At 37.8% G+C, this 24327-nt stretch overlaps 1 protein-coding gene across 1 annotated transcript in view; it reads right to left on the reverse strand.

The window, feature by feature from the left end:
• Positions 1–24327, reverse strand: part of LOC150084133 (eukaryotic peptide chain release factor GTP-binding subunit ERF3A-like) — a 212304-nt gene that overhangs the window by 86469 nt on the left and 101508 nt on the right. The window contains exons 4-5 of the mRNA XM_090375053.1: positions 19727–19760; positions 8969–9077 (exon numbers count right to left, since the gene is read on the reverse strand). Of these exons, the coding sequence (XP_090231179.1) occupies positions 8969–9077; positions 19727–19760 (143 nt within the window). The remainder of the gene's footprint in view (positions 1–8968; positions 9078–19726; positions 19761–24327) is intronic.

Genomic DNA, 24327 nt, shown 5'->3' on the forward strand with positions numbered 1-24327 from the left:
TGCAGTACCAAACTCAGGGTAGTGAAGAATAAAAGATCTGTAGGTAACTATGCAGTCAGATATAAAGTTCTCTGAGCAGTGCAGACAGCTCATGGAGGTTTTGTCGATGATATACAGACATTTTGACAGTAGGGATATGGAGGTTATTCTGTTGTATAACACAAAGTTTAGGTCGCATCTTGAATACTGTATACACGTACTAACATCTTGAATACTGCATACACCTGTCTGAGGTGTTTAAGCTTAAGTAAGGCTGATGGAATAATTCCATTGCTCAAACCATACACCTGAGGTGGCATAAATGCAAACTGAAGAAGGATGGTTGCAGGACAGATATGTATAAGTTTGATTTCAGCCAGGGGCTAATTGATTGTTGGAACAAATTCCATCTGGCATTGCAGAAGTGAGTAATGATAAGGAATTTAGGGAAGAGCTACACAAACTGTTAGAGGGAATGGAAAAATGAAATGGGTTTTTTTGGCTGATGTAAAATCTGCTTATTTTCATGCATTGTTTGCCACCACTAATACTAATATTGTGTAACTGAAATAGAGTAAGGCCAGTTATAGTGATCACAGGTTAATAGAATCAAATTTCAAAGAACCGATTCAAATCAATAAAATGCACTACACTTTCATCGTTTATCAGAATCGCATCTCTGGAGGTTACAACTGTAAAACAATAAAAACAATTCGCAATTTTCGGTTCACTGGACTTTTTTGTGTGTACAATCTGTTATCTGTTGTAGAGCGGATATCATCTTTTAAGGGCACAAAAGGTGATATAGTTGTACACGTTGGCACTAATGATATTAAGAGTAGGAGACCAGCAGAATTACTTAACAAGTACAAGTCACTGTTGAAAAAAAGCCATGAATTAGGATTGAATTTGAAAGTGTCTGCAATTCTGCCCAGACATGATAGGAGGGAGTATATGATGAGAGCCTTGTTGATCAATTCGGCCCTGGAAAGATTGTGCAAGGCTCAAGGGGTAGAATTTTTTTCAGCCTGGTCTGTACTTTTTAACAGGAGAGATTTCTTCTACAGGGATGGGATACACTTAAATAGAAAGGGTGCAAGAATATTTGCTGATGCTATCGAGACAGTATTAGGTGGGTCGGAAAACTGCTAGCTTGGGGGGATACAAGGACTAATAGATTAACAGTAGCCACTGGCAGAGGTGAAAGTGATTCTTGCACTGCTTCTATTGGAATGAGCAGAAGCCTGAAAAACAAGATGCGGGATATTTCAGAGACTGCTGGGAGTCACTGCGGTACAAGTAAACACATGGGTTGTGTTAGGGTAGCTAAGAATAGAAACAGGTGCATGTATACTTGCGTGTACACCAATGCTAGGAGTTTGGTAAATAAATTTGATGAATTTGAGGTACTGCTCAAAGCATCAAAGGCGGATGTTGTTGTTGTTTGTTATTGTTATTTGGTTTTTATGAACATTAGCAACTAAGCCCATATTGCTCCGGGAATATGCAGTGGTCATTGCCTGACCTTTCCGTATCCTCCGTATTTGGTGGTGACGGGCTTGAACCCCGGTCTAATCAAGAAGCGTGTGCGACGCACTGCTGCTGCTTCTTCCCACCTGGCTACGGAGGCATCGCCAGATATTGTTGGGATATCAGAGACGTGGTGTCACAGATATAAGGAATGCAGAACTGGAATTTGGGGAGTATGTCTACAGAAAGGATAGACAGGATAGGAAGAGAGGAGGGATTATTCTATTAGTTAAAAAACACATAAAATCCAAGGAAGTGAAGCCAGTCGACATCGCTGGACAGTGCAGTGTCGAGTCAGTTTGGTGTGACATAAGCATTGAGATCAAAATTGAGAGTAGGAGTGTGCTATAGGCCTAATGACCTGATGAGTATAATAAGAAACTGTACAGGGAAATAGAGTGGGCCAGTAAATCAGAGAGTCTAATAATGGGGGATTTTAATTTCCCAGATATTGACTGGAATTTGGGGGCTGGTCACTCACACACTAGCAGGGCTTTTGTGGATTTATTGGATGATTGTTTTCTACATCAGCATGTTCAGGAGGCAACTAGAGGGACTAATACTCTTGATTTGATTATCAGTGGTGATTCTTCATGCATAACGAATCGGCAGATAAAGGAACCACTAGGTGGCAGTGATCACAGTGTGCTGGAGTGGGATTTACTCAAAGAGGTAACTACCATCAGGGGTAAAGGGAAGGGTTATTGCTTTCGTAAAGGCGACTACGATGGTCTGAGACAGTATTTAAATTCTATACAGTGGGACCAACTGATGATGTTACCAACAGCAAATTCAAAATGGAAAGCATTCAAAGAACTTATCTTGGAAGCTACTAGGCTTTACATACCAACTAAGAAATATTGTTCAAGGTTTAGGCCTAAATAGATGTCAGATGAACTAATGAGGCATATGGCAGAGAAGAAAAATGCATGGGATACATATAAATTAACACGTGACACAGAAGCCTACGATAGATACAAGTTGATCTGTAACCAAGTTACAAAGGAAGTTCAGCAGGCAAAGGCAGATTATGAGAAATCTTTGGAAAGGGATGCAAAGAATTCTTTACTTATGTAAACTCTAAGAGATCAGATTGGTCCACTTGATATCGATGGTTCAACTGTTGATAATCCTGCTCAGGTAGCTAACAAACTAAATGAATATTTTGCATCGACATTCACACATGAGGAGTTATTCAGCGAGGGGAATGCCAGAGGTGTATTCAACTCTGGCAGTAAGCTAGATAATCTTGTAATAACTGAGAGTAAAGTGGAGGAGAAATTGTTGAAGATAAACACAAGAAAGGCACCTGGGGTGGATGGGATCTATCCAGTTATATTAAAGGAAACAGCAAAGGAAGTAAGCAAACCCTTAGCCATAATTATGAGAACTTCCTTGGACTCAGGGGAGGTACCCATAGACTGCAGATGGGCAAATGTGACCCCAATTCACAAAGGAGGATCAAAGGCTGACACAAGTAATTATAGACCTGTGAGTTTAACTTCTGTTCCAGGAAAATTAATAGAGGCACTGGATAAAGAAGCACTGCAGTATCACCTAGACAAGACTTCAGTTATAGCTCGGACACAGCACGGTTTTGTTAAGGGGAAGTCTTGCCTGACCAATTTGATTGGATACTATGATGCAGTCACAAAAGAGCTGGATGCAGGGAATAACTTTGATATTATATACTTGGATCTTAGAAAGGCTTTTGATACTGTTGCACATGGAAGACTTCTGCACAAATTGAGCAGTCTTCCAATTTGTGCAGCAAATTGGAATTTGCTTCCAATTTGCCTCCAATGCACAAATCTTCCAATTTGTGGCATTGGAGGCAAATTGCTGCTATGGATAAAGGGGTGGTTGAGGGGGAGAAGACAGAGAGTGGTAATCAATGGACACTGCTCATCGTGGACTAATGTTATTAGTGGAGTCCCTCAGGGTTCAGTGTTGGGTCCATTATTGTTTTCTGTATTTATAAATAATATTGATGATGGTATATCAAGCTTAATGTCCAAGTTTGCAGGCGATACAAAGGTTGGCAGGGTTGTTAAGGACACTACTGACGCTATGCTGATTCAACAGGATCTAGAAAAGTTGAGCAGATGGATGGACTGAGAGGTGGCAAATGAAGTTTAACATTCACAAATGTAAAGTACTACATATGGGGGAAACAGCAATCCAAAGGCAACGTATCAACTCTGTAGTACTACACTGACAGTGGTAGAGAATGAAAAAGACCTGGGGGTAATTGTGCAGGCAGATATGAAGTTCTCTGAGCAGTGCAGACGGGCTGCAAGTGTAGCTCATAGTGTCTTGTCAATGATATACAGGAATTTTCCTAGCAGGGATAAGGAGGTGATTATTCTCTTGTATAAGGCAATGGTCAGGCCACACCTTGAGTACTGTATACAGGTCTGGAGTCCTCATTTCAAGAAGGATGTAGACCTGCTGGAACGAGTACAGAGAAGAGCAAGAAGATTAGTGAATGGAACAAAGGGTTGCTCTTACGAAGAAAGGGCTTAAGTTTTGCAAATTACAGTGTCTGGAGACTAGGCACCGGCGAGGTAATCTGATAAAGGTTTTAGCCTTGAATGGTTTGAGCATGCTCAATGCTGATGGGATTCTTCCTCTTGCTCAGAATAATCACTTGAGAGGGCATAAATTCAAATTGAGGAAAGACAGATGTAGGATAGATGTGTGGAAATTTGGCTTTAGCCAGCGGGTAGTTGGTTGGTGGAACAGACTTCCATCCCTTGTTGTGGAAGTTGATAGCCTAAATAAATTTAAGGCTCAGCTGGACAGGTATTTCGAATGAACAGAGGGGTGAAGTGGAAGGGTTTTTTTTTTTTTTTTTTTTTTTGGCTGATGCTGCATAAGCTTGCTTTCTTGCACCATATGCCTCTTCTAATGCTAAACAGTAGTAAACTCTATCTTATTGCATTTGCGATAAGATAGAGTTTACTACTGTCAGTTTAAGACTGACAGCTAGAATTCTGTGTGTTTTTACATATTATGGTGAAATGTGTTTTCCCTTCACTGAAATCTTCAGTCATATAAAAAAATAAATAAATTTTCAGAATCTGCTCTCCATTCCTGTATCTAAACTTCGTAAATTTTTTACTCCTATCTCACTTGCACATATCATGTTAGTTCCAATTTGTGCATGTCGTGTGCTTTGTTATTGATTGATGCTCATCTTTTTTACTGTGTTTTAAATTTTACTACACAAAAAAAAAAAAAAAAAATGTCAGTGAACAGAAAGAGTGAATTTGAGTGTACAAGATGAGTTACTAATTATAGACACATACGACAAAGTAAACTTAAGCAAAAAGTTTCAAAGTCTCAAACTCTCTTTCTGTTAAGCACAAAATTATTAAAATCATATCACACATTAAACATTAATGTCATTAGTAAAACCAGAAAAAGGAAGCATGAAGGGAAATACCAAACAGCGATGAAGCTCTGCTCATTTGGTTCAAACAGGCCATATCATTTAATGCACTAATCAATTGTAGCATTCTTCTTCAATAAGCTAATGATTTTGCTGAAAAACTACGGAGTTTAAGGTGGAAGGACAGATGGCTGACAAGATGCAAAGAGAGGCATGATATTGTTTACAAAAAACTTCATGAAGAAAAACAGGATTCCGATGGTTCTGAGCTGACACCTGGTTGAAAACCTCTTGGCAAATTCTGTTAAGCACTTATAATCCTGAAGACGTTTTTAATACAGATGAAACAGGGTTGTACTACAGGGCTACCACAGACCATTGCATGATTTTTAAAATTTGCTCTGCATCTGTAACAAAGAAGATCAAAAACAGGATTACATTTCTTTTAACATGCAACATGATGGGAGCAATCAAGATGAAGCAGTTAGTTATAGTCAAAAGTAAATTGCCTAGATGTTTTAAAGGAGTAAACCAGCTGCCTGCAGAATATGCCAATAACACCAATGCTTGGATGACAGCTTCTTTATTTGAAGATTATCTTTATAAATGGTATTTGCAATTGGATAAGAAAACCAAAAAAATTGCAATGGTTTTGGACAACTGCCCAGCTCATCCAAAGCTGACTTTCAAAAACATTGAAATAGTTTTTCTACCTTCGAATACCACATCACTGATCCAACCTCTCGATGAGAATAATAAAAACCTTTAAGACCTTTTATATGTCGCATACGAGGCAAAGAATCATCTAGTCTATAGATGATGGTTTGGGAGCATCATCCGACATCGCAAAGCAGATAACTGTTCCAGGTGCACTTCACATGACAATGAGCACCTGGAATAAAGTTTTCGAAACCTGCATTAGCAACTGTTTCAAAAAGATTGGGTGGACATAGATGGTGATCTACAAGTTACTACAGCTTTAACAGATGAAGAAATTTCCCCATCTGTTACTGACAATTTTGCTGAGGAGGAGGAAATTGAAGATGAACCCGAACAAATTCCAGTTACAAAATGGCAAACTCGTGAAGCTATAGCCCAGAAGAAACTGGTAAAATTGATTGTGAATATAGACTGTTATATAATATTGATAAATCTACAAATAGATTTTGTAGTGATAATTTAAACCAATCTAAAATAACTGACTACTGTATTTTAAATTATACTCATATTACAGAGTATTATGTTTAAATAATATGTATATTAATTAAGCTATGTAAGTAAGTATAAATTTATTTTTATTTTGTTAACCTGTAGATAATATTCTTCTGATTTTCACATATCATTTAATTGGTAATAAACTTTTGGTAATAAAGTGTAAATTTGTGCTTTATATCTTTATTTTTATAGCCTGTGGATAATATTTGTCAATTTTTGCTTATTAGAATCAAAATTAAATTTGCAAATGTGATCACTATAACTGGTGCTTACCGTACTTTGAAGGACAATGGTTCATATGTTTAATTTGTAAGCAGAAGGAAGTTTAAGGTCAATATTAGCTTCATCAGGCAGGGTTAATGATTTGCACACTTGACATGCCTGCTGAACCATGACGACTGTGCACAATCCAAAGTGAAACTTATAATGATGCTAACATGATTGACTTTTGTAATTTGTCATACTAATTATGTATTTTCCAATCTTCCTTACATGTCAAAGAAGGAACTCTAAAATGGTGTTTGAAGGCTGGCTACGACATCATCCACCGGACTGAACATACTGGTAAGTCTCGAGGGGGCTTCTGGATCAGTTGGTGTATAATATTGCTGCCTCTACTCTGCCAGATAGTGACTGGAGGAATCTGTTTGTTTTTTTTTTTTTTAGGAGCATTAGCAACTAAGCCCACATCCGGTATATGCGGTGGTCATTCCTTGACCTTTCCGCATCCTCCGTATTTGGTGGTGACGGGCTCGAACCTGGAGGAATCAGAGTAGGGTGTATGCAGGAGGCATTGTCAAGACTATATGTCAAGGATCTAGATATACTCTTGCCATTTCTATGCTACATCCAAAAATTTCATTACTTCATACATTTCCTTCCCACCTTTTCTTACTACTAAATATATTATGAACAGTCAAACTAATACAAAAACTAATAGTCAAACTAATAAAACACTTCCTCATTCATTTCACAAATATACATGAAATCAGTTACAGTCTCAATGATGTCTATTTCCATTTACAGCCTGCCAAACCCTACATACTTTATCTTAAAGAATCCCAATTATTAGTTGGTTCAACAACTGCTCATTTCAGTTGTTGAGATGAGCAGCTCATAATATTCCCTGTCAGACACCGTAGTAATTTGGAATCTATTCTTTTTGATCTTCTTGGGCTTAAAATCTCTCCACCCCATTCTGTCAAATTCATCTATTGCCTTTATCGTTTGCCTAATTCCACTAATCACTTGGACCTCTTTGACATCCTCTCTTCGAAACTTGACTTTCTCCAGTCCAATTTTCCTAAAAGCGAGGTAATTTTCCTTGGCGATTTTAATGTTCGCAACTCCAGCTGGCTTCAGTACTCTAGTCACACAGACGCAGCTGGTTGTGATGCTGAGGCTTGCTTTTGCAATTACTAATGACCTCACACAGATTGTTCATTTAATTACCACAGTACCCAGACAAGCCTAACTGCACAGCTAACACTTGATCTTTTTCTCACAAACAACTCTTCTAAGTACACAGTCAGGCTGAGTGGTCCTCTAGGCATCTCAATCACAACTTGATGGACTCTTCTCCAATGGAGCCTTTTTCTTGGGGCCATTCTCAACCTCGGGATGTTTGGCATTGCAAAAATGCAAAATGGGATGGTCTGTGAGACTTTTCTTCTCTTCTTTTCCTTGGTCGGATTACTATTTCAAATCTTCTGATGTCAACATTTGCTCATTTCATGGCAGTGAAATTATTGTTTGTTTGTTTGTTTGTTTGTTATTTGGTTTTCAGGAGCATTAGCAACTAAGGCCATATTGCTCCGGGGATATGCGGTGGTCATTCCCTGACCTTTCCGCATCCTCTGTATTTGGTGGTGATGGGCTTGAACCCCGGTCTAATCAAGAAGCGTGTGCTACGCACTGCTGCTCCTTCCCACCTGGCTACAGAGGCACAGTGAAATTATTATTGTAGGGATGAAATCCTTTATTCTACACTCCACCTTAAGATCTCATCCTTCTTGTCCAAATGGTAGTCGAGCATTCTGATCTCTTGCCAAAACTATTGGCCAAAATCTTATCCTCTGTCAAACTGAACCATTCCACTGCCATCTCAGTTAAAGATAAAGCTGTTCTGCTAGTGTACTATTTTTCTGCTAAATTGGGTATTGATAATCTTATTAAACTACCTTCTATGGTTCCCAGTACACTGGGATGTTAGAAGGCCTTTGAACATTTTTCTGCCAAGAAAGCACCCATGTCCATGCTCCTGAGCTTACTTCTGTTCTGTGTTGCCTTTTTACACTTTCTTATTCCACTACTGGTGTCTATCCTTCTGCTTGGAAATTTGATCGTATCCAGCCAGTTCCTAAAAAGGGTGATAAATTCTTCCCATCCAATTATTGTCCCATCGCACTTACTTCTACACTTTCTACTGGCAAATGAACCAACTGATGTACTGCAAGTAGCAATTTGCACATAAATTCAATTTTAGTAACAGCAGAAGTGAAAATGTTTATATCTTAATAACACATTAAAAGCCATGAATATAATTAATTATCATTATAATAATAATTAAAATTACTAAACAAGAAAAATTCAGAATTGTAATTATTTGGTTCATGGGTTGAATACACATGTGATAGGCCTGGACCATACCAAAGTGTCACTACATAAGGCAGATTCCTTGGATCTGGAAAGAATCTAAGCTTCTATTTCTTTTATTTCAAAGATATTCCTTTTTCTTGAATAAATTTCTTCTCAAGTAAACAAGGAATAGATTAGAAATAAATTTCATCTTAAATTTGTTTCTAAGTTAACTCATATACACTAGAAAACAACATGTTTTGAAAATATTACTTGGTTGGTATCAAGTGCCCAAGAAAGGTACCACGATTCTCTGTTTTTTTCCTTTGCTTCACGTTCATATTTTTCTAATGTTCTTTTGTCTACCATTCCCGTAAGATACCTATAAAAGAAAAATAATATATGTCAAAATTAAAAAAATAAAAACATCAAATTATACTTACAAAGGGTATTTCAGTTTTCTGTAAAAGAAATTTTTCTGCCAGATTCCTGTAAAAATTTTAGAACAAACTCTTTAAATTACTATAATACAATAATGTTCATTCCAACAATTTGAAAAGGACATTATGTGGTGTGCCCTTCTAAGAATTAAAGGAAACATCTGCTGTGTGAAAAGTAAGAACAGTTTGGAATATGTTACAGGAAATAACAATATTTACAATTTTCAAAATTCAGACTAGTTTTCCAATTGCTAAACTGTATTAGTGGCATTTCTGAAGTTCATGTGGAATTCTGTCATCAGGCCAAATATTACAAATTAAGAGACTAAATGCAAAATGAAAAGGATAGTGCTGAGGATAACACCCACAAAATCAAACTGGGATTTAGACCTTAAAACGGGTGAAGAGTATCATAGAAATCTGCAACCACAGTGCATGTTGCTTATTGTAATCACCAAATCAGATGAATACGAATAACATATTACTGTTTATTATTATTGGCACTTCAGCTTATGTTCTCACTTTTTCTACTTTATTGCCATTAAGGGAGGAGTAATTAAGGGAGGAGAATACCAGAAGTTTATCAAACTGTAACAGGGTGCTTAATGATTTTCTAATAACTGAGCGCAAAGTGGAGGAGAAATTGTTGTAGTTAAACATATTTCTAATAACTGAGCGCAAAGTGGAAGAGAAATTGTTGTAGTTAAACATAAGAGAGGCACCCGGGGTGGATGGGATCTATCCAGTTATATAAAAGGAGGCAGCAAAGGTAGTAAGCAAACCCTTAGCCATAATTATGAGTGCATCATTGGACTCAGCAGAAGTCCCAATGGACTGCAGATGTATCCCCAATTCACAAAGATGGATCTAAGGGTGGCACACGTAATTATAAACCAGTTAGTTTAACTTCTCTTCCAGGAAAAATAATGGAGTTGCTGGTTAAAGATGCACTGCAAGATCATCTAGACAAGACTTCAGTAATAATTCAGTAATAATTAATGGGTTTGTTAAGGGAAAGTCTTGCCTGACAAATCTGATTGGATACTATGATGTGGTTACAAAGGATCTGGATGCTAAAAATAATTTTGATATCATATACTTGGATTTCAGGAAAGCTTTTGACACTGTTGCACATGGAAGACTACAAATTGGAGCAGTATGGTATGAAGGGCAAGTTGCTACAATGGATAAAAGGGTGGTTGAGTGGGAGAAGACAAGAGAGTGGTAATCAAGGACTGCTATTCATGGACTAATATTATTAGTGGAGTCTCCCATGGTTCAGCATTGGGCCCACTGTTGTTTTATATATTTATTAATGTCGAAGTTTGCAGATGATACAAAGGTTGGCAGGGTTGTTAATGACAGTAATGGCAGTGCTCTACTGCAACAGGATCTAGAAAAGTTGGGAAGATGGGCTAAGAAGTGGCAACTGAAGTTTAGCATTGACAAATGAATGAAAGTACTGCATATGGGTAGAAACAAACCCAGAGTAATGTACCAACTGTGTGGTACTACACTTACAGTGGCAGAAAATGAAGAAGACCTGGGAGTAATTGTGCAGTCAGATATGAAGTTTTCTGAGCAGTGCAGACAGGCTGCCAGAGCAGTCATGGGGTATTGTCAATGATATACAGGAATTCTGCTAGTAGAGAAAAGGAGGTGATTATCACTTTGTATAAGGCAATGGCCAAGCCACGCATTGAGTACTGCGTACAGATCTGTAGGCCTCATTTTAGGAAGAATGTAGAGTTGCTTGAGCGAGTACAGATAATGGCAACAAGATTGGTGAGGGGAATGAAGGGGTGGTCTTACCTTTCTTGGTAAGACTCTGCAAACTGCAGAGTCTGGAGACTAGGCACTTGCAAGGTAATCTGATTTGAGCTGTATAAAGTCTTGAATGGGTTGAGAAGGCTCAATTCTGATGAGATTCTTCCTCTTGCTAAGATTATGAACCTGAGGGAGCATAAATTTAAACTGAGGAAAGACAGTTGTAGAATAGATGTGCAGAAATTTGTGTTTAGCCAGTGGGTTATTCATTTCTGGAACAAAATTCCATCTGTCATTGTGGAAGTTGATAGCTTAAATAAATTCAAGGAGGAACTGAACAAATGTTTAGAGGGAATGGATATGTGAAATGGGCTTTTTTTTTTTTTTTTTTTTTGGCTGATGCTACATAAGCTTGCTTTCTTGCATCATTTGCATCTACTAACACTAATACTAATTTCATTTTTATAATGCCTTGCTCAAATATGAAACAATTAAAAGTAAGATATTTTATACTGCTTGATTTTTTTGTTTTCTTTCTGTCCATTTCCATCTTTTTTATGTAAATATTTCCACTCTGCATCAATAACCAACGAAGAACAGCCGCAATCTTTTTCCATCAGTTATTATCACTTTGGCTGAGTCCCAAAGTAATCACAATAAGCAAACATCCACTGTATTAAATTAATTCTTTAAAATGAAAAACATTAACACAAAAGATATTAATATAATTTAACAGTATACCCATATATTAATAAAGGTATGTATGACAGAATACACTTTACCACACGATTTTAATTCATATTTTATTATATGTAGTAGGTTTAAAACCTGCCATGCTGTTTTCAACTAACAGCCTGATGATAAATTTCCTAATAGCCAATTTCACAATTGTTTAGGGCAGTGTCTACATTTCTCTAATAAGAAACAAACTAAAATTAGTTTCAGCTCAGGCAGAAAAATGTATTACTTCACATGACTATGTTAATAACACAACACATATCCTTTAAACTATACAAGGTGTCCACAAACCTCCTTTACAAAACTCAAAAACATTATATTAATGTATGAATAGGATACAAACCAGAAACTACTTCCAAGTGATAGAAGTTACCTTCAAGTTTTCATTCACCAGCCAGAAAATATGTACACTGCAGTAGACATTAGCATAACTACAAAACTAGTCGTGGAGGTGAATTTGGCCTATTGTGCGATAAGTTGTCAAAAAATGCACAGATGTTTCTCCTCTGGAGGAGCTACCATTACAGGGATCATGTATCTGGACATGTTATATAATTTCCCAATTCCCCTCTGCTTGATGACAAATGATGGAGACCTTCTTTTATAACAAGATGCAGCTAAACCACAAAGACGTTTGTGCATATCTGGACACAGCATTTTCTGCGAAGTGGATTGAAAGAGGAGGACCACATTTTGCGGCTCACAATCCCTAAATCTGACATTACAAACATCCTTATGCTCCAAACACAGGATGATAACATTTACTCCCTAGGATTTCACAAAAAACCAGGAACCATTATGGAATTTAAACAATGCATTTGTGAAGCAATTAGCTGCACTGATAAGGATATATTGTGCCAATTACGAGATGGATTAGATTATAGATGGGACCTCGGCTGAGTTAAAAGGTATCCACATCATATACCTCTAATTAAAACTTAAAGATATCCTTTATCAACTGGATGTGGTTCAGGTTTGTATCATGTAACCTACTCACACAATAATGTTATTGTTTGTTTATTTGGTTTTTAGGAGCATTAGCAACTAAGGCCATATTGCTCCGGGATATGCGGTGGTCATTCTCTGACCTTTCCGCATCCTCCGTATTTGGTGGTGATGGTCTCGAACCCCGGTCTAATCAAGAAGCGTGTGCCAATAATGTTATAAAGGAGGTTTGTGGAAATTGTGGACCACATCATCATTATCAGCCATTTTCAATCCACTGCAGGATGAAAGCCTCTCCAGCAACTTTCCAGTTCCTTCTGTTTTGAGCACTGGCCATCCATTTACTACCCACAAACTCATGAATATTATCTATCCATCTCCGCCTTTGTCTTCCAGGTTTTCTTTTGGCTCCTCTTGGATACCATTCTATTATTTTCTTAGTCCATCTGTCATCATGTCTTCGAGCTATATATCCTGCCCAAGACCATTTTAGTTCTTTAGTTTTGATAAGAATGTCCTTTACTTGAGTTTGCTGCCTAATCCATGTGTTTCTCTTCTTATCTAACAGTCTGATTCCCAATATGATTCGTTCCATTCTTCGCTGTGTAGTTCTCAGCTTCTCTTCCATTCTTTTGGTGAGTGCCCAAGTTTCACTTCCATAAGTCATGGTGGGGAGTATACACTGATTCATTATTTTAAGTTTCAGACAAACTGGAATATTGCTCTTCAGTATGTGACTATATTTCCTGAATGCTATCCATCCAAAATTGTGTCTCCTTGTGAAATTGTGATATTGTGTCTCCTTGTCGAACTCCTTTCTCGATTTTAAATTTCCTACTGTCTTTGTCTAGTCTAATAAAGGAGGTAGCACTCTCATATATTTTCTTCAAAATCATAATATATGGGGTATCAATGCCTTGTCTTTCCAGTGCCCGAAACATTGCCTTATGCTGTATGGAGTCAAATGCCTTTTCATAATCCACAAATGCCAAGCATAATGGTGTTTTATATTCATTTGCTTTCTCCATTAGCTAGCTGTGATATTACGTAAAGGTGATCCATAGTTGAGAATCCTGTCCTAAAGCAGGATTCTCAACTATGGATCTTGATTCTCATCAAGTATTCTTTCTAATCTGTTAGTAATGACCCTTGTGAACAACTTGTAGATGTGGGATAACAAACTAATTGGTCTATAATTTCCAATTTCTGATTTATCTCCAGCAAAACTATGATTGCGTTATTCCACTGCTTAGGCGTCACACCTTTTCTAATGCACTTTGTGAAGAGCCTTGCCAGTTTTGTTGTTATGTCTCTTCCTCCCAATTTTAACAACTCTACAATAACTTCATCTTCCCCCGGGGCTTTCTGATTCTTCATTTTCTTCAACGCATGTTGTTCTACCTCATCAGGAAGAATATCGGGTATATCGTATGTGTTGCTACTTTGCAATCCATCTTCCCCACTGCTGGCATCATTCCCCTGCTCCTTGTATAATTCTCTATAGTAGTCTTCTGCTATTTGAATTATGCCTTCTCTGCTGTTTATAAGTACACCATCGCTATTCTTCAGTTTCAGTATCATTTGTCTTTCTGTATTACTGATCATGGCTGCTGATTTAAATCCTTTGTTTTCCCTTAATGCTTGTTCTACTTTTCTTGTGTTAAATCTTCTTATGTCCTCTCTGAGTCTCTTTCTAATGGCTTTGCATAACTCAGTATACTCAATTTTCTCCCTGTCAGTGTTTTTCTTGCTTTTCATTTGTCTTCTTCGGTTCATCATGACAAGTGTTTCTTGACTAATTTTTTCTTCTTTGGATTTCTGTTTCCCTATAGGTTTCTTGGGCTTTATCACTTTCAGAAAGTTGTAATATTCCTCGTCGATATCTTGGTTCTGAGCAGTCTGCAGAAGCTCAAACTTGTTCTTAAGTTCCAGTACATACTGCTTTTTCTCCTCCTCTGTTATTTCAAAGACCTTTGTATTATTTACTCGAGTCAGTTTTTTCCTTTCCTACATCTATATCAAGTGTACATCTTACCATTCCATGATCACTTCCAACATTTACCTTATTCAGGACGGTAACATCATTCACAATATATCTTCTGTTAGTGAGGATAAAGTCGATTTCATTAGTTGTTAATCCATTTGGACTCTTCCATGTCCACTTTCTGTTCACCCTTTTCTTGAAAAAAGTGTTCATTACTGACAGTCCTTGAGATTTTGCAAATTCCACAAGTCTTTCACTGCTTTCATTTCTTTCACCAATTCCAAAATTTCCTATAATTCCCCTTTCTGCGCTGTTTTGTCCTTTTCCAACCTTAGCATTGAAGTCTCCCATAATAATAGTATAGTGGGTTTTCTGCTCATCTAGAAGACTCAATTTCGGTGTACATTTCTTCAACCTCTTCATCATCATGGCTCGACGTTAGTGCATAAATCATTATAATCTTTAGCTTGTACCTCTCAGAAATCTTGAGTATTAGTCTTGACGCCCTTGGTGATATACTTTTGAATTCCAAAATGTTGTTTTTAAAATCTTTATGGACCAGAAACCCAACTCCACCTTCACTCCTTTCACTGTTTCCATTGGTGTACAGCAGATTTCCAACTTATAAGTGATTCATTTCTTATAAGATAACTTATATTAATCTTATAACTTATATTAATAATTTCTTATAAGATAACTTATTCATCACTTATAAGATAAACTTATAAGTGATTCATTTCTTCTTGTTTCAGCCAAACCAATGATATTCCAATTCACATTTTCTAATTCCTTTTCCAGCTCTAATATCCTGTCTTCACCGATGAGTGATCTTACGTTATAACAGGCTAAGTTCAGTTTCCGTGCATTGCAGCCTGGTCGTACCCTGAGATTCTTAGCACCCTCTGCTTCCACTCTGATCCTCTCGCTGCCGTTAAGAGGGAGAGTGAAAGCTGCTGGGGACTGAGGGCCATTTTTTTTATTTTTTTTTATTTTTATGAAAACCCCAAACACGAAAGGTATCAAAACCTATAGTACTTAGTACCGTGCATGGGTTGAAGGAGAAGTATGGGGGGGAGATGCCGGAAACTTTGCTCTAGAGACTAAACACGGGTTTCACCACTTCAAGCCTCCAATAAGCAAAGTGGTGGTATTTCACCGGTTGATGAAATTTGTTTCGTTGTGCTGTCATATGCTGGAGGGTTTGGTCTTTTCCTCTTCACGCTGACCAGGTGTCTTGAAGAGAACCACTCTACACGTTCGTTGTCACCTAAGTGACGTAACAGGGCTTACTATCGAGAAGGTGTGCATGAGTGGATTTTAGGGAGGCAGGTCAACCGGACTTCTCCTAAATCTTCTGTAATAGAGAGATACTGGATCCATCAGTGTTTTAGGCTGAGTGTCTGATAACACACAGGATACCTGTTCCCCTCTAAGCCCTGGACCACATACATTATATTAACTTTAATATAGTACAGTAGTAGTAGTAGAAATAATAATAATGGGAAAGACAAGGACAATGATGACCAAGATCCGCCAAAACCACCTGCAGTCAACCACAGAGAGACTGACAATAGCTCAGAAAGATGGAGGAAAGGGCCTGATAGACCTCATCGAGCAACAGACAGTGATAGGTAATGTGACATTACTTCCAGAAAAAGACAGCAGCACTCTACCAGGCCATAAGGAAGACAGACAAGTGGCATATTCTACTCAATCTAGGTGGTAGATGACTCTCATCAACCAGTGCAAAATGACACTTTGCTCATTGGAGGCTTGAAGTGGTGGAACCCATGTTTAGTCTCTAGAGCTAAGTCCCAGTAAACCATTCCCCATCTCTTCCACCATGCACTTTTAAGACTGATGACTTTTGAGGTTATGATGAACACCATGATGAGATCAAAACTTCCTTACATTTCAAGGGTACAGCTCTAAAACGGTGTTTGCAGGCTGGCTGCTAGTTAGTACACTGGACCGAACTTATCAGTAACTCTCTAGGAGGCTTCCAGATCAGCTAGTGTATAACCTTGCTACCTCTACTCTGCCAGAGAGTGACTGCAGGAAGTCCAAGTAATGTGTATGCAAAGGGGGTGGAATTGTTGGGGGCCACGTTATGTCAAGGATCTGGGTATATTCTTACCAAGTGAACACCATATCCAAAAATTTCATTACTTCGTATAGCATGCCCCCTCCACTTTTTCTCACTATTGAATACACCATGAATTGTCATGGTGTATTCAATAGTGAGAAATAGAGCATGCTTATCTGTGAAAATATCTAAACCTCCCAAACACTTCCTAGTTCATTTCATAAACCAATGTGATCTCAGTTCTAATCTCAATGATGTCCATTTCCACTTACAGTCAGATAAACCCCATATACTTAAACCTGACAGAACACCAGTTATTGGTTGATTCAACCACTGCTCATCTCAGATGCCAAAATTATTTGCTGTATGATTCCTTTCGCCTTAAAGGTGGTACTTGTGCATATGTCCATTACGATATTCCCTATCAGAGACTTGGTAATTTGGAATCTCCTCTTTTCGATCTTCTGTGGCTAAAAATATCTCTCCCTCATTCTGTCAAATTCGTCTGCTGTTTCTACCATTATCCCAACTCCACTAATCACTTGGAACTCTTTTCCTCACTGCAACTTGACTTTCTCCACTCCAAATTTCCTAACAGTGAGGTAATTTTAATGTTCACAACTCCAGAAGCTTCCATTTTCTAGTCACACAGACCCAACTGATCGAGATGCTGAGGCTTTTGCAATTACTAATGATCTCGCACACATTGTTCATTTACCTATCAGAAAACCGGACAATCCTAACCATACAGCCAACACGCTTGATCTTTTTCTCACAAACAACCCTTATAAGTACGTGGTATTTCTCCACTTGTTTGCAAAACCTGTGCTCCTGAACTTACTCATGTTCTTAACCACCTTTTTTCACTTTCTTATTCCAAAGGTGTTTTTCCTTCTGCTTGGAATTTTGCTCATATCCAGCCAGTTCCTAAAAAGGGTGACAAATCCCCCTCCCATCCAAATATCGTCCCACTGCAATTACTTCTACTCTTTCTAAAGTAATGGAGAAATCAATTAACTGCCAACTCTTAAACTACCTAGAAACCTTCCATCTGATCAATGATTGCCAGTATGGATCCTGTCGGTGTCGATCCATTGGTGATATTTTGGCTTATGTTACCCATTTATGGATAAATTCAATGGAAAAGTTCAGTGAAACATAAGCAGTTGCTCTTCACACTGTTTTTTGTAATTGGTTATCCAGTTTTCTCTCTGACTGCTCACTGAGGTTGATGGTAGATGGCTCTCTGTCTTCTAACTTCTCCACTAATGCTGGTGTCCCCCAAGGTTCAGTTCTTTCCCACACTCTTTTCCTCTTGCATATTAATGACCTTTTTCAATTGATAGCAACGTGATAGCACATTGCATTCCATTTTCCAGTTTGAGAAACCTTGCCCTGCTCAATCAGCTTCAACTTCTCAAATATCTGCTACCATTTCCTTAAATGCTGATCTCCAGGTAATTCCCCAGTGGGGAAAAGACAACTTGGTTGATTTCAATCCTTCTAAAACTCAGTCCTGAGAGATGGAATCTAGAAACCTGAGAGAGTTTTGGGGACGGTGCCCCCAAAACCTCTCTCAGGCTTCTAGATTCCATTCAAAAGAGGGCAGTTAGATTAATTAATGACTCGTGTCTAACAGAATCTCTCCACTCTGTCTGATAGACATAGTCTGTCTGTTTATGCTGCATGCCTTTTCTACAGATACTTCCATGGGCACTGTTCTTCTGAATTGGCTTCTATAATTCCCACTCTCTCTTTCAAAACAGTCCGAACATGTGTCGTCATCAGCCAACATCCATTTACTGTCCATCTTCAAACTCACAGAGCCAACCTTTCATCTTCCTCGTTTATTCATTTAACCTGCCATTTTCTGGAACAACCTTCCTTCATATGTATTTCCTGAAAATTAGAGTCTACAGAAGTTCAAGTCTAATGTCAACAGATAACTTCTTTCGTCCTCTCACCCTCGAACCCAAGCATGGTACTAAGTACGATAGGTTCTAATACCTCTCACGTTTGGTGTTTCCATAAAAAAAAATAAAGAGTCCCCTTCCACCCAGACAGAACAAATGAGACTAGAAAGATGGGCAAAGAAGACACTCCATGGTAGACACTACAATGATCTCCATCAAGTCCACATAGATAAAATAGCTTCACACACATGCCTCGTGAGTGGGAGCTCTTCCCAGAGATTGAAATATTCATGCTCACCATCCAAGACCAGGTAATCAACAACAGGCACTATAGAAAATACATCGCATCAAATTTTGCTAGCAGGGGTGATTGTCCCCTTGTATAAGGCAATGGTCAGGCCACACCTTGGGTACTGCATACAGGTCTGGAGGCCTCATTTTAGGAAAGATGTAGAGCTGCTGGAATGAGTACAGAGAAGGGCAATGAGACTGGTGAGTGGAACAAAGTGTTGGTTTTACCAAGAAAGGCTTAAGTTCTGTAAATTGCAGCTTCTGGAGATAGGCACCTGAAAGGTGATCTAATTGAGGTGTATAAAGCCTTGAACGGATTGAGCAAGCTCAGTGAGTGCTAATGGGCTTCCTCTTGCTCAGATTACTCACCCGAGGGGTGAGTAATCTGAGCATAAATTCACTGAGGAATGACAATTGTAGAATAGATGTGTGGAAATTCACTTTAAGCCAGCATGTGGTTGAAAGTTGGAAGAAACTTCCATCTGTTGTAGTGGAGATCAGCAAGATATCAGCATTTGGGGTGAATGGATGGGCAAAATGGGAAGTTTTTTTTTTTAGCTGATGCTATATAAGCTAGTTTCATGCATCATATGCCTCTACTAATGCTAATGCTAGAAAAGCTGCAGGACAACTGGCTTGAAAATCTACTAATTATTTTGTACTTAGGTATACAATAAAGTGTTTTTCATTAGTATAGTGTTATAGTGTGTTAGTTACTGTCAATACCATAAGATACATGATTTGAATACACTGCACACAAGAATATTGTCTTTCCAGTATTTCAAATATTCAAAAATTAAGTAAAAATAACAACTATTAATTCAGTGTATTTCAATATCTTAACATTTAATATTCAAAAATACTCACAATAACTGACCACCAATAGTAGATTTACCAGCATCTAAAAAATACAAAACACTGCTTAGTCAAACAAATAATCATCATAATCTACAATGAAACTTTAATTACTACCTCCATGAAGCAGTAATTAAATGAAGAAATGATATGAAGCAGTAATAAAATTAAAGGTCATACTACTTAATCAGAATGATATATCTGACCATTTAACTTCTTGAAATCATGTGTTTACAGAGTTTAATTGAAATAGAGATGTTTCACTTAAGCTGTATAAGCATATAGTCACTAACACTGTATAAAATATTTATACAGTTTAAATGAAATATCAGAAATGCCATAGCATGCTTGTATGATAACAACTATCAAACCACAGCCATATATATATATACAGTAAACCACCGCTATTCGCAGGGGTTACGTTCCTGAGAAATGTCGCGAATACTGAAAACGCGAATACTGAGTTATGGCTCCCATAGTAATAAAGGGGTTCCGTTCCAAAGTATGAAATATATAAGAAAAACTAGTCTAAAATTTTGTCTATGTACGTATTATATGTACCTTCATAATATGACTATGTACATAGACAGTACATAGTGAAATGCAAGCATATGGCATCGAAATGAAAATAAGAAACAATTTAATATTAAATGTAATATTTATTAGAAATTTCAAACAAATCTTTCAAATCAGCGCCTTTGCTAGCAAAAAAAACTTATCCCGCCAGTGCTATCACCAGTTTCGCTAAAGTATTGATAAAGAAGTTTTGCCTTTTCACGAATGATGAGTTGAACGTAACGGAATTTTATTTTGAGTTTGGTCTTCTATCCACAGATTTAAAGCTTTTTCCATTTTTTCTAATTTAACATCACGAGTTACAGAGCAAATTTTTGAAGCAATTAGCGCGTTTTCACGGACACCACAGCAGATTTTTTCTTCCGATTTCTCGATTGATCGTACCGTTGACTCGTTGATTTTATAATGTTTTGCCACTGAAGAGACACTTTCACCATTAGAAATTTTGTCTAATAACTCAATTTTATTCGCTAATGTCATCACTTTCTTTAATATTTTCACATTTCCCTTGTTATTCGTAGCCATATTTTTGTACAGGTAAAAAAGAACTTGTCCACAATAAAGTCACTTTCTTCCGTTAACACACTCGAAAAAGTCTGTTTTACACTGCAAAACAGTAGATTTATCACTTTTGTAAGCATATCAATTTATAAATTGATATGCTTACAATATATTCACGGCGCTTTAAAATTCACATTTTTTTAGGTTTCATTTTATATCAATTTATAAATTGATAAATTTATTCAATTTATAAGCATATAAATTAAAAGCAAACGACCAAACCTTCCATGACAAGCGCATAACACATACTGAACAAGGATTAGCAAGAAACATCCACGCTTGCGATTTTGTCACCCCCCCCCCACTGAACGCTGTTTTGACCGGGAAAGATAATTTTAGCCACGCCCATGTTTTTTATGGCGGAAAATATTCACGGCGCTTTAAAATTCACATTTTTTTAGGTTTCATTTTATATTAAATCAGCGATCGCGAATACAGATACCGCGAATAGTGGGGGTTTACTGTATATTATATTTAAATAATGGCTCAAAGTTTAACAAAGTTTTCCCTTTCCTGTTTGGTTTATTTTATTTTACGTTATTTTTATGTTAATTTTTTATGTTTTGTTAAAAAAAAAAACTGGCTTATGTTTTTATTTTGTTTTGAATTATCGGATATATATATATATATATATATATATATATACATACAGGTACTATTACTTTTCTATCACTTAATATCCGTTCTACTTTTTTAGCAACAGCTGACTATCTTATGTCATCCAGTAACTTGTTATATAGTAGTATTGGTTCCATTCTATCACCATTTTTTGCTTTTTACTTTGATGTCGTCGTCTGGGCTATCGGTCGGGCTAAAGTCATCTAGCTTGTTAACCACCTTAATTCGTTCACCTCCCTAACTAATTATATGCTATCAACCACTATATTTAGTTTAATCTTAACGTAACTTAAATGTCACCTTACAGATATCCTTATGATATCCATGTATCATTGGTCAGGTATAACATACAGATGACAACAGAAACTGATAGCTCGCCAAATGTAGGAGGACACATTGTAAGGGTTAGCCCTCGATAAAGTCCTTTGCAATGTGTCTGATCTATCTTTACTACAATTGGCTCGACTTAGTTATTTAGTATTTATCCTTATATATATATATGTTTCATTTTTGCATATAACCATTATGTTTCCCTACCAGGTTAGCACCATGGACCAGAGACAGCTATGACAGCTATCATAGCACTTAGTTATCACCTGCTCTTTCACTAAACATTCATAGATATTAAGACTGATGTAATGTTTAATCTAGACATTGATGGCATTAATCAGCTCTTCCCTACCTTGTCAAGTTCTGAGTTTAGGTTTTCACTGACCGTATTACCATTAAATTTAATTATCTTACGTTTATAGCTGTAACCTTTGGCCATATCCACTATATATATATATATATCTCTCAATAAAATAAATGCTTAAAAGCAGGATACAAATACAGATAATTTTCCCAGCCCCTCATCAGGCGCATGCTATCAGATTATTAACACTTTTTGGAGTATGCTGTATACAATGGTCCTTGAGGTTGTCACAGACATTCTCTCAGATACGCCAGACAAGCTGTACTTGCTACCTGGGAGTCTAAAACGCTGATGGAACTGATATTCGGGTGACACTCAAGTCAAGTGGACCCAATTTCGGCGAAGTCCGGACGGTCTGTGATAGCCAAATCCTCTGCTTGCACCTTCACGATGGTGGGACTGTTAGTAATCCTGGGTATAACCTCCATGCACAAGTACATGGTGGGTGATCACCCAGGTGTGAACCAACGTAAGCAGGGGTCGAGGTGTGGTGCACACACCACATGGGGCAATGCCACCTCCTCTGTGTTACAAGGCAATACTAGGTGGTAGATCACTCTCATCAACCACTGCAATACACCCACTTTGCTTATTGGAGACTTGAGGTGGTGGAACCCATGTTTAGTCTCCAGAGCTAAGTTCCAGTCAACCCTTCCCCAACTCTTCCATCATGCACTTTTAAGACTGATGACTTTTGAGGTTATCATGAACATCGTGGCGAGATCCAATATTCCTTACATTTCGAGGGTACAGCTCTAAAACGGTGTTTGCATGCCGGCTGCTAGTTAGTACACCGGACTGAACCTATTGGTAACTCTCTAGGAAGCTTCCAGATCAGCTAGTGTATAATCTTGCTACCTCTACTCTGCCAGATAGTGACTGGAAGGAGTCCGAGTAGTGTGTATGCGGGGAGCATTGTCGAGGCCACGTTATGTCAAGGATCTGGGTATATTCTTGCCACGTGAACGCCATATCCAAAAATTTCATTACTTCATACAGCATGTCCCACCCTTCATACAGCATGTCCCACTCTATTAGTTTGACAATTCATGAATACACCATGAATTGTCAAACTAATAGAGCAAGCTTATCTGCGAAAAGATCTAAACCTCGCAAGGACTTCCTAATTCATTTCACAAATATACGTGGTCTCAATTATAATCTCAACGATGTCCATTTCTACTTGCAGTCTGCCAAACCCCATGTACTTTTTCTGATAGAATCTCAGTTATCGGTTGATTCATCTACTGCTCATCTCAGATGCCCAAATTATTCGCTGTATGATTCCTTTCGCCTCAAAGGTGGCACTTGTGCATATGTCCGTTCTGATATTCCCTGTCAGAGACTTGGCAATTTGGGATCTCCTCTCTTTGATCTTCTCTGGCTTAAAATTTCTCTACCTCATTGTGTCAAATTCATCTGTTGTCTCTACTGTTCTCCCAACACCACTAATCACTTGGAGCTCTTTGAGTTCCCCTCTTTGTAACTTGACTTTCTCCAGTCCAACTTTCCTAACAGTGAAGTAATTTTCCTTGGTGATTTTAATGTTCACAACTCCAGCTGGCTTCCGTTTTCTAGTCACACTGACCCAGCAGGTCGAGATACTGAGGCTTTTGCAATTACTAATGACCTAGCACAGATTGTTCATTTACCTACAAGAATACCGGACAATCCTAATCATATAGCCAATACGCTTGATCTTTTTCTCACAAACAACCCTTCTAAGTACACGGTCGAAGTGAGAGGTCCTTTAGGCACTTCAGATCACAACTTGGTGATTGTCTCTTCTCCAATGGAACCTTTATCTCATGGCTATTCCCAACCACGTGTTGTTTAGCATTACAAGAATGCAAAATGGGATGACCTGCGAGACTTCTTTTCTTCTTTTCCCTGGTCGGATTACTGTTTCAAAACGTCTGATGTCAATGTTTGCTCAGATCGTGTCAGTGAAATTATTCTTGTAGGAATGGAATCCCTTATCCCACACTCCACTTTAAAATCTCGTCCTTTATCTAAACCTTGGTTTTCCAATAAATGTGCTAAGGCTGTCCAAGAGAAGAATGTTGCATATCGTAATTGGCTTGTTTCTAATTCTTCAGTTTCATTTTCTGCCTACACCAAAGCTCGCAACAGTTGTAAAGCAGTTATTAATCAGTCCAAACTA

Source organism: Mastigoproctus giganteus, chromosome 6, assembly GCF_048544385.1.
Source record: "Mastigoproctus giganteus isolate SK-2022 chromosome 6, ASM4854438v1, whole genome shotgun sequence".
Classification (NCBI taxonomy): domain Eukaryota; kingdom Metazoa; phylum Arthropoda; class Arachnida; order Uropygi; family Thelyphonidae; genus Mastigoproctus; species Mastigoproctus giganteus.